Source organism: Crinia signifera, chromosome 5 (genome assembly GCF_055691185.1).
Source record: "Crinia signifera chromosome 5, ASM5569118v1, whole genome shotgun sequence".
NCBI lineage: Eukaryota > Metazoa > Chordata > Amphibia > Anura > Myobatrachidae > Crinia > Crinia signifera.
This window is the reverse complement of record NC_139221.1, coordinates 18,545,425-18,561,640: the sequence shown is the minus strand read 5'-3', so window position 1 is coordinate 18,561,640 and position 16,216 is coordinate 18,545,425. Positions and strand designations below refer to the sequence as shown.

The 16,216-nt window shown below is 42.0% G+C and overlaps 1 protein-coding gene across 1 annotated transcript in view; it reads left to right on the top strand.

Annotated features, from left to right (window-relative positions):
• EIF3H (eukaryotic translation initiation factor 3 subunit H) overlaps positions 1-15,270 on the top strand; it is a 128,475-nt gene extending 113,205 nt beyond the window's left edge. The window contains exons 6-8 of the mRNA XM_083186720.1: positions 5,223-5,343; positions 9,058-9,190; positions 15,055-15,270. Coding sequence (XP_083042846.1) covers positions 5,223-5,343; positions 9,058-9,190; positions 15,055-15,152 — 352 coding nt within the window. The 3' untranslated portion in view covers positions 15,153-15,270. The remainder of the gene's footprint in view (positions 1-5,222; positions 5,344-9,057; positions 9,191-15,054) is intronic.
• The last annotated feature ends 946 nt before the right edge of the window (positions 15,271-16,216 follow it).

Below are 16,216 nucleotides of genomic sequence, written 5' to 3'. Positions count from 1 at the left end.
GTGAGTGTCCTAAGGTGTCACAACAATAACATAAACTAAAAAGTTTACCGTATTCAAATATATGAAAATTCAGGTAAGTGATTAAACATTTAAAATTGGCAATTTAATAGACCGCATAACACACAAAAAAAACAAAGTATTATGAAACAAATGAGAAATATATATATATATATATATATATATATATATATATATATATATATATATATATATATATCCAAAAGAGACCGCACTCGCACATAGAACAAAGTAAAATCCGGGGTGTCCAAAGGGGGTTAACGTGTGTGATCACGTGCCCCAATAATACTCCAGTACTCCCTCAATGTACTGAGGGGGATATGGACACTCTCCTTGTTGCACCAATAGACAAAGCATTCAATGGTTTTGTGTAAAATCACAAATAGTAATATTTATTCCAATAAAGAAATTTTCATCCTGCCCCGACGTTTCGGTCCACAATCGGACCTTTATCAAGGAGCCTATGACAATATAAATACAATAGGTTACACCCAGATGTACAAGCTAACACACCAAATAGCTATGAACATACAGAGTGCATATTTGTAAAAAGTCAAAAAAACATACTTATTAGGATGGATCACCAGCGTATAATAGCGTTTTCACCTCAGCCCTGAGGGAAATGGAGACAGCTACATCTAATGGCTGTCCTGGTCGGGTTTAAATACCTGAGTTTATAACGATCAGGGGGAGTGATTTGGCGCCAATTTTTCAAAAAAAAAAAAAAACCAGCGCTGTGCGTTCGTGCACTTCCGGTAAAACCGGAAGTGCGTCACCCGGAAGTATCTCCGGTGGAACGCACGAATGAGCCGCACACTAGCCGAGGACATCGGCAGTGTGCATCAGGCTCTTATCTTTATGGAGTCAACAGGGGTACATATGGGCAGGCAGTTAGCAGATTTGTAGTCAATCTGCTTCAGCGTGCACTAATTTAGAAAGGCATAACCACGTATGTGAGTCATATCAAAATGGCGGCTATTTGGACCGCAGGTGGAACGCACGACGTTCTGGCGCCACCTAGGGGATATATATGCAGAAAAAAAATATGAAAAGCTATTTTCGAATAGGAGGTCTTAGGAAAAATACCAACGCGTTTCGTCCTGTCCGAAGTCTTCAAGGGAAAGCAGGCAGGACGAAACATGTTGGGATTTTCGCTAGAGCGCTTTATAATTTTGTTTTCTTCAATTATTATATACTTTTCTTTCATTTGTTTCATATTACTTTGTTTTTATGTGAGTTATGCACTGATTGTCTATTAAATTTTCATTTTTAAATGTTCAATCAATCACCTGAATTTTTATATTGTTATGACACTTGTTGGAATATTACATTCCAAGGATGTAACAAGTATTGCACTTATTTGGTTTGACAATACATTTTTGTGTTAATGTGTCCATTTGTATACATACTGTATGTGTATACCGATGCATATGTATTGCTGTCAGAATCTTGGAATTAAAATGACAGCCTCTTCCATCAAACATAAAATAACTGGTTTTGAAATATATAGTAAATAAACTCAGCAGGTGGACGTATGTAAACTACTGTTTTACACATCATCTGGCAATCCACATATAATTATCTTGTCACTGTAGCCACGGGATTAATTGGGACCACTGTTACAGACATTACATCAGACACTACAGCCGTCCGTCTGCTTTAACATTTTTTGTCAATTTTTAATTTGGTCACATGTAATATTTTGTATCGCTGCTTGTATATATGAAAGCCTCTACTGAACTAACAGTAGTTTTCAGCATATTACTATTTTATTTGTACGCTCTTTAAAGATTATTTTTTTTTATAGATTTGCATCGGAATAATTTTTTTATTTTGTTTACACGTATAGTGTAGCAGCAGAAAGGTGAAAACCGTGGCGCTCATTGCGGTTTCAATTTCCACTTGTTGCAACAATATTAAATTGTTATTGTGTCATGTAGGTAAAAATCTGGTTTTTACAACTATGGGAGCAAACCTTCCTCATAACGATTCGATCATTTTTATTTATTTTTTTAATTCAGCTTATTTTATTAAACTTTTTTTTTTAGTTTTTATGATTCAGGTTGTTTTTTATTTTTTAATTCAGATTGTCTTAATTTTTTTTTTTATTTCTTTACTCCATATGTCTTTTTTCTCTCTTTTTTTTTTTTTTTTTTTTTTTAATGAGTTCAGATTTTCTGTTTAATTCAGTTTGTCATTTTTTTTTCTATAGTAATTTTCTTTGATTCAGTGTTTTTTTTTTTGTTAAGACAAATTTGAGATATATGGAAAAGTAAAAAGGGGGGAGGGGGGGCAGAGCACTTGGACCGCACTTATCAGTTACTTCATGTCTCGCACCACATCTGTTTTAGTTATCTGTTTCCAGGCCCTGGTTTCCCTGGCGACAGAAGCAAACACGCCATTACCACAACTTCTAACAATAACTCCCTGTTCCACAGCCGGAGTCCCAGAGATCCATATAAAATCCACTCATGCAACTCATTTTCTTTTCATAGTGTGAGCGTCGTAAAAAAAAGTGATCTATGGCTGTGGTACTCGAGGGGGGATTTTCTGACTCCTCTGTTCAGGGCCCGCAGCCTGTTGTGCCTCGTCGCTTTGTTACTGCCGGAAAGTAAATGCCAGGCAAAGCTACGGAGGATGGCAAAGATGGTCAGCGCAGGTGACGCGGGTTCTCGGAGCTGCCAGTGGCGGTTTGGAGACCTGCAGAGAACCCCTGTCTCTTCAGACAGCTTTGCTTATTCTCCTTCCGTGCCCGCTGTAACTTAATTCAAATTTCACCTCAATCTGACAGAACATATTGATAAAAAATGCCCTCTTAGTTGTCCAGTTACCAGGTGCTCGCACCCTACCCCCCTATTATCCCACTGTAGTCAGGACAGTTATGCTTCTAGTGGACTGTGTCACCTTCACCACTGTTAGAACCTGAGGAAAAGTTTCTGTTCACAGCTAATGACCGGGCCTTTTGAGGAGTTTGAGACCATGCCCCATTTTCTGTTCACACTTAGAGATGCTGCCTCGGTGCCCTGGTTTACAATGTGAAGTGGAAAGTATGCAAAATGGCCGCCATGATGCTCTATCCTGATTATAATTCATAAGCTCAAAATGGCTGCCTCCTATTTATTAAAATAAAATTGGTGCTGCAGGAAACGCAATAAAAACCCAGAAAGTATATTTAATGTTAAACCACGGTTTTATCATCCATACATAGGTCTAGTGTCCTTAAGTCTCGGAAACACTGCCACCTGCTGGCAAAGAGTGAAACTACATCTCTTTCTCACACATGCACAATCACAGAAGGTAGCAGACTAGCTTTCGAAGCTTTTCCTTCGAGCGGGCTTACTAGTTTTTTTTAATATGTAGCACTTTTGCATATGGAAGCATTTTCATTTTTTTATTTTTTTTTCATGCGATGTGAAGGTCTGCCCACCATAAATAGTACATGGTACCAGCCCGCCTGAATCACAACAGTATCGCCAGCAGCTTTGCACACCTGAATGGAGTAACACTTGATCAGGTGCCATCTAGTGGCCTAAGGCCGCACAGCACTTGAATTCCCCTGTAGTGGCGAGGAACAGCATAAGACTTTATTAAATTGTATATTTATTGCTCACGAAGTGCGTATGTACAGAATATAAATGGAGTGTGTATCCTGTTTGGATAGACCAGTTTCCCTGAAGGCAGATGATTGAATGTTTACGTGCATCCCAAGTGGCAGTCTTGGACACATTGTCTTACTCTGGATGAGACGTATAGACCTGCATGGAAAATCTCTTCATTTGGCTCCCAAATCATTAATTTGGCCCCTGAATGTCTTTTAGCATCCACCCTGTACGTTTGGCGCACTGGAAATTGCACAGCTGTGCGCGGTTTCTCCGGTCTGCTCATATTTTGGCGCGCACCTTTTATTTAAGTATATAGACCGCAGTTTGTGGTTCATTTGTTGCTTTTTTTTTTTTATAACCTGATTACTTAATATTTCAAATGTCACTGAGTGCGTGTATATGTATGTATGTATGTATATATATATATATATATATATTTCTTATATATATATTTCTTATATATATATTTCTTATATATATATTTCTTATATATATATTTCTAATATATATATATTTCTAATATATATATATTTCTAATATATATATATTTCTAATATATATATATTTCTAATATATATATATTTCTAATATATATATTTCTAATTTCTAATATATATATTTCTAATATATGGTGTTCTCACCAGTGGCGTAGCTTTGTTTGGGGCGCCCCCCCGCTGTTAATGGGGGGGGGGGTGCCCCCTCCCCCCATCGCCACATGCTTACCTGTCCGCGCGTCCCGGCTCCCCTCCTGGCTTTAATTCTATGCAGACGGACCACGATAAAATGGCCGCCCCCATACCGCAGACAGTTTCAGAGAACAGTCTGCTTTATGGGGCGGCCATTTTTATTGTGGTCCGTCTCCATAGCATTGATTGAAGCCAGGAGGGGAGCCGGGACGCGCGGACAGGTAAGCCGATGGGGGGCGGGGGGATTACTATAGCACCGCAGCCCCCCCCCGGCGCCCCCATATGCACAGCGCCCCCCCGCGACCGCGGGGGCTGCGGTGCTATAGCTACGCCACTGGTTCTCACCGGTTCTCATACGTGTGATATAGAGGCCACACAGATGATGTATAAACTAGTTACCATTTGATATGTTCTGTAGCACCTATGAAAGGGACAAGACACAAAAAAATTGTTTGCAACTTTTTTTTTTTTTTTTTATTAATTACCGCGTCATACCACCAAAACAAGGTGTAGATGAGGGATGCATAGTTTTGTTGACAGGACACTGCCAACGCTGTAGTAATACGATTTATAACAAGTTAATGGTGTCGGCATTATAACTTTACAAATGATCCTAAAGCATCATTTGTATGGTTCTGACGACATGTTAATGTGCTGTAAATAGCATTGCTACAGAGGTGAAAGGGTCATGTCAACATTTTGATTGTTGACTGCGTTTATGCAGACCACATACCTATCTGTTGTGGGATGGGGTGTGGAAGTCCATTGCCAAAGGAGGATCCTCCGGGAACAGGTATGCAGCAGGGGGCAGTAGTAAGCAGAGGACTGAGGGTCAGGAGCAGCGGGCAAACTCCAGTCCTGGCTCTGTGACTGACCACCAAGTATCCCTCCGTAATAACTCTTTATCCTCCTACAGCAATCACCTGGAAAAGAGCCTTCAGCTCCTTATGGACAGGGTGGATGAAATGAGCCAGGATATTGTCAAGTACAACACGTACCTGAGGAATGCCAGCAAGCAGACACAACAGAAACACCAGGTGGGTGCTGTAGTACCAGGAGGTAACAACTTGTACAGAGCTTTTCTCACAGCAATAATCTTAGAACCTCTTCCGATTTGGAGATCTCAAATTAAGTCATTTAGCTCCTATCTGTTATTAGGCGCCACAAGGTGTGTTCAGCGCTGTACATTGGGTAGACCTAAAAACCAGCAGTAGATAAATACAGTGACTCCTCATGAGAGTAGAGTAACTCGCCATAGCTAGATTCTGCCGGCCAAGGTGAGTGGTACAACCCTCGCAATGTTCTGTACCCATTGTATGGACGAGGAGACATTGTCCAGGTCATGGAGAAGGTGACAAAGGATAAGGAGCTCAGGTGGTGGGAATCGTGCAAGGTATCCGGTCGATGGATCTACGATGTCTAGATCGACCATGTTATGTTGACCATGCTTAAGTCAAACCCATCTAACTAGACGCTTAAAGATATTTGACTGCTTCTAGCTTCCGTTACTCTCGATCTAGACGCGGTCAACTATCTTTAGGCGCCTAACTAGATGGTTTGGAGTAAGGGTGGTTGACCATAACATGGTCGAGCTAGAGCACTTCAATCCGCTGTACCATAACCATTGTACAAGGGGAGTAACTAGAGGAAGAAGGGCTCTTTCCTGGGAGCTCACAGTCTATAGATTGGAGGGAGAACTGGGAGGAGAACATGGGTAGGAGGAGAGAGTCGCAGAGCTGATAGTCTTTAGTAAAACGGTGCGTTAAGGAAAATATGAAGCCGAGGCTAGTATTAGAAAGTTAATCTAGGAGAGGGAGATCGTTGCAGAGAAGGAGGAAGGATGAGTCTAAAGAGGTGGTCATGAGAGCAGTGGTGGTGTCTGGAGAGAGCATGGACAGAGATAAGTTTGGAAAGGTTTAGGAAAGGGGACGGGGGTGTTTGAGGTCTTTATAAATGAGAACGAGGAGTTGGAACAATGTTTTGGGCATAGATAACTCATTTACTAAATTTTCTGGATCTCTCTTGTTGTGCATAATAAAAACAAGTTTTAGTTTGATTATAAAACTCCATCACCAAAAACTCATAATTTTATTCAGTATTTTGTCATTTGGAAAATGACGTTCTCTTCATTGGGAACCCCCCTACACACACACACAAAAAAGACACACCTCATCGTCTTCTGAGCAGGCTAATGAAGTCCGCTCGCCAGCAGAACATAAACCATTTTATATGGCTTCCTGCAGGAAAACAATCACCTTTAAAGGCACTTACGAGGCGAGCGAAGCTGTGGTCATTAAATAGGTTTACAATGTTATCTTGTAGAATATCGCTCAGAAGTATCAAGTTTTATCGCATGAAACCAGAGCAAAAAGCAGAGTGTGCAGCCGTTATCTATTTTTGGCCCCTCTGGTTTACTACAACAGTAACCGTCCTGTACATCGCTTCCTCCTCGTTTGTATAAAAACACATCCGTGGAAAGCCAGCGATGGTGTCAGCCGTTTCCCCCATTCATACAGTCGTACAGCCAATTCACCACCATCGGCCTGAAAACATTGACTGTTTCCAACCACCCCCTTACCTATGACCCTTCCTACTTCGGAGTTATTTAGTTGGGTTGACTATAAGGGGCCAATTGCAGATTAACAGGTGGCTTATTGTAAATGGAAATGTCATTTACACTGATTCAGTTCTTGGAATTCTGGAATGTTCATAAAACGTATTATACAGTATATGAACCCACTTCAGGGTTTAAATTAAAAAAAGGGTAGGTTGACGAACCAAAGGTCGACATGTATTTGGTTCAACCACTGAAGGCCAGCATGGCTTATGTCGACACCTGAAATAGGTTGACATGGATGGAATATCGACCCAAGCATTAGGTTGATAATGGCTTGCTAGATGATCGGAAGGTGGGTATTCAGTCGTTTTAGTGCACTGGAAAAAGCTATATTGAATAAACCACATAGAATACATTTTCTGGTACATCCGAGACACAAGATTGTGTTGTGTACTGTAACTTTTCTCCTGTACGCGCTCTTCCATAAATATAGACGCAGGTGCCCATCCGTTTTGCATTCAGTAACGCACCGTCCGAGGTTTGGAATCACAAGCGTCCATCTGTGACGTATACGAAGCAGAACGTTAATTTACCGCGCATCGCGTGCCGGGGGGTGGGAAAGCCCCCCACAGGCCCTCGCTCAGCCAATTCCTAATTGTTACTGCAGCCACGTAGATTTTTTTCCAGCATCTCTGGCAGTAATTCCTATCTCCTCCGATGCAAAGCACTAAGCATCCAAGTCAGCCGAGCGGCGTCCCTCCAGGAGCAGCCGAGTAAAGTAAATTTAAATCGTTATTGAAGGTAATTAAAAGATCAAACTTAATTTTGCGAGAGGTGAGGAACCTGTTTTACAGCTCTGTTAGCTAGAAGATGGAACGCCGTCGCTGTTATTACCGGTTACTGCTGGCTGGAAGATTTCGGAGTTGCCCTCTCTTTTGATATCAAACTTTTTTTTTATTATTCCTGTCTGAAGCATGTAATAAGTATTGAGGGCTGCGCAAACTGACGTTACTTTCAGTTCTTTTCAGTATTTAATTACTTTAAGAAGCTGATGCATCTCCTTAATGTGTCGTCTTTACAGTGAATTATTTTAAATGAAAAGAGGGGGCTATAATTTTCTAGGATGCAAGCGACAGAATCTTGTAAATTCCATTAGAAGTGTAATTACCACTTATTGGGGTAGATGTATGAAGCAGTGATAAGTGGCCCATGGCAACCAATAGGCACTGAAGGAACATCTATAATTTGCATAATATATAATTAAACAGGGCAGCTGATTGGTTGCAATCTGCCACTTCTCCTCTGACTCATTTCTCCTCCCTTATCACTGCTTGATATATCTACCCCAATGTTTGTTGTAAACATACACCACCTTCTATTCTACATTTTCTTGACTAATGTCTTTTACTACAGTTCATCAAATTTATTTTCAGTACTATGGGGTATATTTATCAAATTTTGGGAAGCGAAGCTGATTGGTTCTTTCTAGTACAGCCTTTAAATTTCCCTACCCCAACATTATCCCCCCCTCCCTGCAGCCTGACCCAGCCCTCCCTGGCAGAAGCTTATAGGTCGGTGTGCTATCTCTCAGATTTAATAAATCTCCCCCCTATGCGCGATAAACCTGCTTCGGTAGGCATCGTAGTTTTTAAAGGATAACTCGACCCGTTTCTTGTTCTTGTGGTTCCTTAGATTTCATTATAGCACCTTGCATCTTTCTAAACCCATGCAGTTCCTCTTCCCTGCCTGTGGTGTCGCTCTTATATTCTGCTTCTAGCACAGTGTGGTCTGTATTTCAGCACTGATACGCAGACCACACTTTGCTAGAGGCAACACAGACAGAGATAAGGTACTGCACAGGTTTTGAAAGATGCAAGGTGCTACAATAAACACGAGTTCCTTGCTCAGCCACCTCTGGCTCCTGTACCTGCTCCTGGCTGGTGGTGATTGAGACGTTTTCATAAGGAATCGGGTTAATTGCAGAGCGGTCTTTATTGTCCTAGGTCCGGCTGTCCTGTCATAACGTTTTGCCGCTTCTATTTCTCGCTTTGTGAAAACAATCTAAGCATTTCACTATAAACCGTTAATCGTGTCTCCACTTTTTCAGTTTAAGCTTTAGATTTTTCTAGATAATTTTTTTTTTTTTTTTTTATTTATGTGATACCAATAACGTTTAATGGTCTTCGTGTTTCAGTACGTTCAAAGACGGCAGCAAGAAAATATTCAGCGTCAAAGCCGCGGAGAACCGGTATTGCCGGAGGAAGACGTGAATAAACTGTTTAAAGCCCCCCTTCCGCCACCTCGAATGGATTCACTTCTCATTGCAGGTAAGGGTCCCGGTGCGACGTGGAAAACCTGCCAGTGTAAATACGTTGTAGCGACCGGTAGTCCTGAGGACATTGGGCAAAAGTAGGACAGGGGGCAAGCAACAAATACTCCGAGCTAGAGAAGTAATCAGAACCAACTTTATTGGCCATGTACACTTGCATATACTAGGAATTTGACTTGGATTGCTGTGCTATCTCTCCGAGATTTAATAATGTGGCAATGCTGGGGACACTTGGCCACATTTACTAATGTCTGCATCCCACTCTTCCCTGGTCACCTCTTTGATTTTCCCTCGGCCCAAGCACATTGCTGAGGCTGGTGGCATCTCTGTAGAGACCCCCCCCCCCTTCTACAAAATCCTGTTAGGTGAGAGTTTGATTCATAAATATCGCACTTGTATCAAGGACTGGCAGATACAATTGGATACGGTAATTTGCGGAAATCTCAGATCAGAAAATGTTCTACTGAATGTGATCTGGAAAAATGTGCATTAAGGAGTGTGGATACCTTCCAGTACCCCCAAAAAGTGACAATACTTTAGGAGGTTGTGAATGGTCATAAGGAAAGTACTGGACACCTAAAATGTGTCAAATGGCTGATTCGTACTTTTTTTTTTTACGTAAATATAAAAGGTCACAAATTTTATTTAATTGCAAAGCAATTTAATGAAAAAGACAAAAAAAAATATTTTTGGGGTATTTTGAGGCCATTTTTTATTTGTTTATAACCACAAATGACATCTAATTGGAATTGGGTAGCAGATGCAAATCGCAATTCAATTTTGCCATAAAAACGGATGACACAACGCAGCTCACTGAAGCGGTCAGACAAAGTAGCAGTGTATCTCCCACCCTGTATAATGCCCTAATTGCGGGTAATGGTTCAGCAGGTTTGATGTGCAGGTGCCTTCCCAATAGAGAAGTACAGTTCCAAGGAAGAGGCGGCACTCCAATCTACGAAATTTTTTTTTTTTTTTTTTTTTTTTTTAGTAATAATCAGGATAATTCATTTCCAGTCTCAGTACATCATTGCCTCTGTGTTTGTGCATGTGTGAGAGCAAAAGATGTATTTCCACTCTCTGCCCACAGATGGCACCAGACATAAATATTGATGATATATATTTATTTCTTTGGCGCCACAAATGATCCACAGCTCCCAATTTACCCAAACAACATAGGAAATGATCACTTAGCACACTCGCTATTTGTGTAGGCCCCATTACTGTTGAATACAATCTATATATATATATATATATATATATATATATATATATATATATATATATATATATATATATATATATATAAAGGATAACTACTCTTCACCTTTATGAGGTGAAGTACCACCACTGGGCCACTCAACAGACCAAATTACTCCTTTGAGCTTTTCAAAGTGAAAGTAAAAACGGTCACCGCTCAAAGTGAAAGTAAAAACGGTCACCGCTCAAAGTGAAAGTAAAAACGGTCACCGCTCAAAGTGAAAGTAAAAACGGTCACCGCTCAGAGTGAAAGTAAAAATGGTCACCGCTCAGAGTGAAAGTAAAAATGGTCACTGCTCAGAGTGAAAGTAAAAATGGTCACCGCTCAGAGTGAAAGTAAAAATGGTCACCGCTCAGAGTGAAAGTAAAAACGGTCACCGCTCACAGTGAAAGTAAAAACGGTCACCGCTCACAGTGAAAGTACATCGCAGAAGCCGCCATTTTGACAGTTTTGACACAAAGGAAAAAGGCCCTGCTCTTAAAATGCACATACAGTATGGGGAGCTTTATCAAAGATTTCAGAGAGATAAAGTACCGACTAATCAACTCCTATCCTTTCTCAAACAACCTGTAACATGGCAAAAGCTGATTGGTCGATAGTCTCTCTCCACTTTATCTCTCTCCAAGCTTTGATCTCCCTTGAATTTCGTTGACTTTCACCAAACTGATGCCGCTGGTCGGTATTTTCTCCCATGGCCTCACGGAATGAGTGCAGCAGAATGTGCTTTTTATTAGGCCCTCATTGTTCTTCTGGCTGAGTAACAGGAGCGATACAGAAGTGTCTGGCGCACCGCGGCGAGGGCCAGGCATCATTTTCTCCTTGGATGGCCGCTGAGCTCACGCTGAGATTTTATTTTATCATTTTTCTCTTTTAATAATGACATTTATATTCAGCCAGAAACACAAAGCAGATTTCAGCTACAGGTATCCGTAGCGTTGCATTTACAAGGTAATGCAAAAACCCCACCGTAATATATTCTCTGTTTCATGCATCTCAGACCCTGGGGTACAGCGTAAGCAAAATCAATTATTGTGCTGTAATTACATTGTGTATTTACATTCTGTACACTTATACCGAGCACCTGTTGCTATGGATATATATATATACACACTAGACGCTGCTCCAAATATTCCTTATATGGCGCTAACGGAAATTAATGTTAGGAGCTACGTACCGTAATGGTCAGGAATATTTGACGTGTCGTGGAGCCAATTATGAGACATGTTTTTGGTTATTTAATTTAAAAAAATTGCAAAAGTAGCTACAGAAATGTTCTCACATCATTGCAACAGATTCCCGAAACTGCCTCCCCCCCCCCTCAATTCGAAAGGTTGCGCCCTTTGTTTTTTGTTTACCTAAAAATGCGTTTGTCACAATGTGATGCATCAGGAGACTTACCAGATTTAGTTTTATTACACTCCTATATATATACGTGTGCGACTGAGTCTCTACATGAAGCGTCGGTGGATCTTTATCATGCCGAGTTCCATTGTACTTCGTATACAGACTCAGTCGCGTGGAGATACACAAATGTCTCATTGTTTAGCGACTATGATGGTTTTTCGGGTAAAAAGACGCTAAAGTCATCCGGCAACAACAGAGTTGAACTGGAAACTCGCTCACGGCCAGAGTATCAATCATAGTGTTTGACCTCTGGATCGTACTAGCACCTCATGGCGGTTGGTCCAGATCTAACTAGCGCCTCATGGTTGTTGGCCCCTGATCTAACCAACGCCTAATGGCGGCTGGCTCCCCGATCTACCCACCTCATGATGGTTGGCCCCCGATTTAACTAGGGCCTCATAGTTGTTGGCCCTAATCTAACTTGCACCTTGGTTGGCCATTAAGTGCATTAATGTGGTTACTTTTAGCGACGTCACTGGCTGCTAGCGATTTTATTCTCGGGTGGGTCGCGGAAATGGCAATAATTTGTATATTTACACAATTAAGTACTCGAATCACATTATTCCTGTATGAAATTGTGCCACAAATCAACTTGCAGAACATATAATACATAGATTTTTATTTTTTGCGCGCACAAAACCTTGGAAGCCCAGTTTGTTTAAGTTGGGTAAAGTTGGTCGCTGTCCTGCAAAGGTAGAAACTGGATCTTAATTTGTTTTTACTGCTAAAATAAGGCCGGGTTTCAAAAGCCGGAGGAAAACCCGAGGACTCGTGCTGAAAGAATTCTCCTTGTGACATCATCCCGAAGTTATATACAAATCAGTGCTAATTGCTAACAACTGTGTCCACTTACGAGAAAACTTACCTCATTGTCCTGCTCTCATATGTTAATCTGAAAAGAACCTGATGTCACAGGCTCAAAGTCAATGTCCACGACCCCCCCCCCCCCGACCACTTACATGTAGTTATATAGTGAGTAAGGCTGAAAATAAGGCACAGGCTCATCCAGTTCTACATTTCAGAAGTTCTAATTGAATTAAGTCACAGAACAGAAATATAACCCCATAGGTGTGACCGCTGCCAATTTGTGAAGGGGGTGGTGGGTGTCATACAGGACGAGCATGATCCACAACTCAGGAGTCCATAATTGTCGCTGCATAAATCCACTGTGGATCTCTTTTTGCCATCTTTGGAACTTTACGGCTGGCCATGTTTTTCTGCCCCCATATCTTCTCTTGCGTGCCCCCCATATCTTCTCTTGCGTGCCCCCCATATCTTCTCTTGCGTGCCCCCCATTTCTTCTCTTGCGTGTCCCCCATATCTTCTCTTGCGTGCCCCCCATATCTTCTCTTTTTGCGTGCCCCCCATATCTTCTCTTTTTGCGTGCCCCCCATATCTTCTCTTTTTGCGTGCCCCCCATATCTTCTCTTTTTGCGTGCCCCCCATATCTTCTCTTGCATGCCCCCCATTTCTTCTCTTGTGTGCCCCCCATATCTTCTCTTGCGTGCCCCCCATATCTTCTCTTTTTGCGTGCCCAACATATCTTCTCTTTTTGCGTGCCCCCCATTTCTTCTCTATTTGCGTGCCCCCCATATCTTCTCTTTTTGCGTGCCCCCCATATCTTCTCTTTTTGCGTGCCCCCCATATCTTCTCTTTTTGCGTGCCCCCCATATCTTCTCTTTTTGCGTGCCCCCATATCATCTTGCGTGCCCCCCATATCTTCATGCGTGCCCCCCATATCTTCTTGCGCGCCCCCCATATCTTTTTGCGCGCCCCCATATCTTCTCTTTTTGCGCACCCCCCCCCCCTTTCTTCTCTTTTTGCGCGCCCGCCCCTTTCTTCTCTTTTTGCGCGCCCGCCCCTTTCTTCTCTTTTTGCGCCCCCCCTTTCTTCTCTTTTTGCACCCCCCCCCTTCTTCTCTTTTTGCGCCCCCCCTTTCTTCTCTTTTTGCGCCCCCCCTTTATTCTTTATTCTCTTTTTGCGCGCCCCCCCTTTATTCTTTTTGCACGCCCCACCCTATCTTTTTTCTTTGCTCCCCCCACATTGTAACATTGGTCATGCTTCACAGCTTTATTTATCATGTTTAGTTTATGTTAATTTCTCATTCCGCAGCATAGCTCCCGCTAGCAATATCCTCCATCATCCTGTATGTACAGCCGACATAGTACGTACACACTGGATGACATTCTGATTTTTATCATTCCATTGGCAAAATCGATAATGTCGCCCAGTGTGTGTTCTTACTGCTACATCAGAGGTGATCTCTGTCCATTTAATCAACTTCTGATTCCATACTTGTCCCACCCGGTTACATCGATTTGTAGATGAAGGACTTTTAGCAGTACCTAGAATCTCACCTAATTTATCTGGGGGTTGAGCTTTTAGCCATGCGGCTCTGACTCTATGGAACGCTCTACTCTGCACAGTCCAAGAGGCCCCTACTCTAGAATCCTTCAAAATCAGACTTTCCTGTTACTCAAGCATTTCCATAATACTCTTAAGTACTCTTAAGTATTTCCATGCTCTTCTGTACTTCACTGTTCCTGTATTGTATTACGTTCTTTCTATCTGTTAGCCGCCTTGTGTCCTACTGGAGAAAGAGGGCTATATAGATGAAATTGTTATTATATGTGGTGGTCTGCAGTGGCACCTGTTTCATTGTGGCAGTTTATATTTGGGTAGCAAAAATATACCACCAATCAATCAGCTCCTCCTGTTTGTTCAAACACAGCCTGTTACAAGGTTATTTGGTGTTGATTAGTTGGTACTGAATCACTCTCCAATGATTAGTAAATCTGCCCCTTCCCCCTGGTGTATTGTGCACATTTCTGTTGTAAGCTTACACGACCGCTGTAACGGAACCAGGGACGAGCAGTGACCATTTATTGCAGGGGCCCGTTTCTCCCATACATCAGGAAAGGGGAGAGCACAGCATATATAGAATTACACAAGATTAAAGCATGTTCCCAGCAAGGTCACAGGATCCCCACTTCTTCCCCCTGTAACAGCTTCACATGAAACACTTGCAGTACAGCAAATATCAGATGACCTGGTGAAACGTCCTTTTTAATATATTTGAAATAACTGATGTACTGATTTTGTATTTATTTTGGAGCAGGGCGTTAGCAGATGTTCCAATCTCCGCGCAGCGTTCCCTGACAAAGTGCTAACCTGGGAAATTCTCTGTTCCTTCCTCACAGGTCAAATCGATACTTACATCCAGAATATAAAGGAATTCACCTCTCAGAACCTCGGAAAGCTGTTCATGGCGGAGGCATTGCAGGACCAAAACAACTGAAGGAAGCGACGAGACGTCCCTGGGGGCCGCTCTCCCGAGACCGCGCAGCGCCATTCGCACAACTCGTGTTTCCAACATTGATCTTTTGCTAAAATAAAATACGCGTCTTTTAACATTGCACTGCTGGCTGTGTTACTTATTCCAGGACCTTACGGTTACAGCCATTCTGTGCCCAGATTCTCAAGGTTTATTGTACTTTTTTGTGTTGTTGGCCTGTTTTTTCTTTTTTTATATGTAATTTGTATAGAGTTTGTAAATCAGTGAAGGGCTGGACATATTCTCTATACACACGCATTCATTTTATCATGCGCTAATTAACTTACAGGATGTCTATAATCTGTGCGAAGAAATTGGAGCCTTTGCACGAACACAGAGAGAACATACAAACTTCCCACAATGTGTTTGTTGGTATAGGGCACAGGGATGGGGAACCTTCGGCCCTCCAGCTGTCGTTGAACTACGCATCCCAGCATGCCTTGCAACAGTTTTAGCATGGCCAAATAGCAAAACTGTAACAGGGCATGCTGGGATGTGTAGTTCAACAACAGCTGGAGCACTGAGGGGTCTCTGCAGAATATTCTGGTTATAAGCGTCACATCTTTGTCCCCTATTGGCTGTCCGTTTTGAAAATTAAACAAAAAAACGTTCTCCTCTTTCCTGATTGGATGTTAGGTCTCATGTCTTCATTTAATAAAACTGCTTCCAGCCTCGCCTGTTTCTCTATTGGCTGTCTGGTCCCCATTCATAAAAACTGTTCCAGCCTAGTCTGTTTCTCTATTGGCTGTCCGGTCCCCATTCATAAAAACTGTTCCAGCCTAGCCTGTTTCTCTATTGGCTGTTCGGTCCCCATTCATATAATGAGGCCCCACAATGAGAATATTGTTTCCCAGCTCCCCCCACAGAGGGTGTGGATCATTAGGTCACCAACAAGTAGGTCAACAAGCATTAGGTCGACATGCAGTAAAGTCAACAGAGGAATGTCGACATGGGGTTAGGTTGACATGGGTAAGGTCGACATTGAAAAACCCAACCTTTTATCCCTCACTTTTTTTTACCCGAATGTC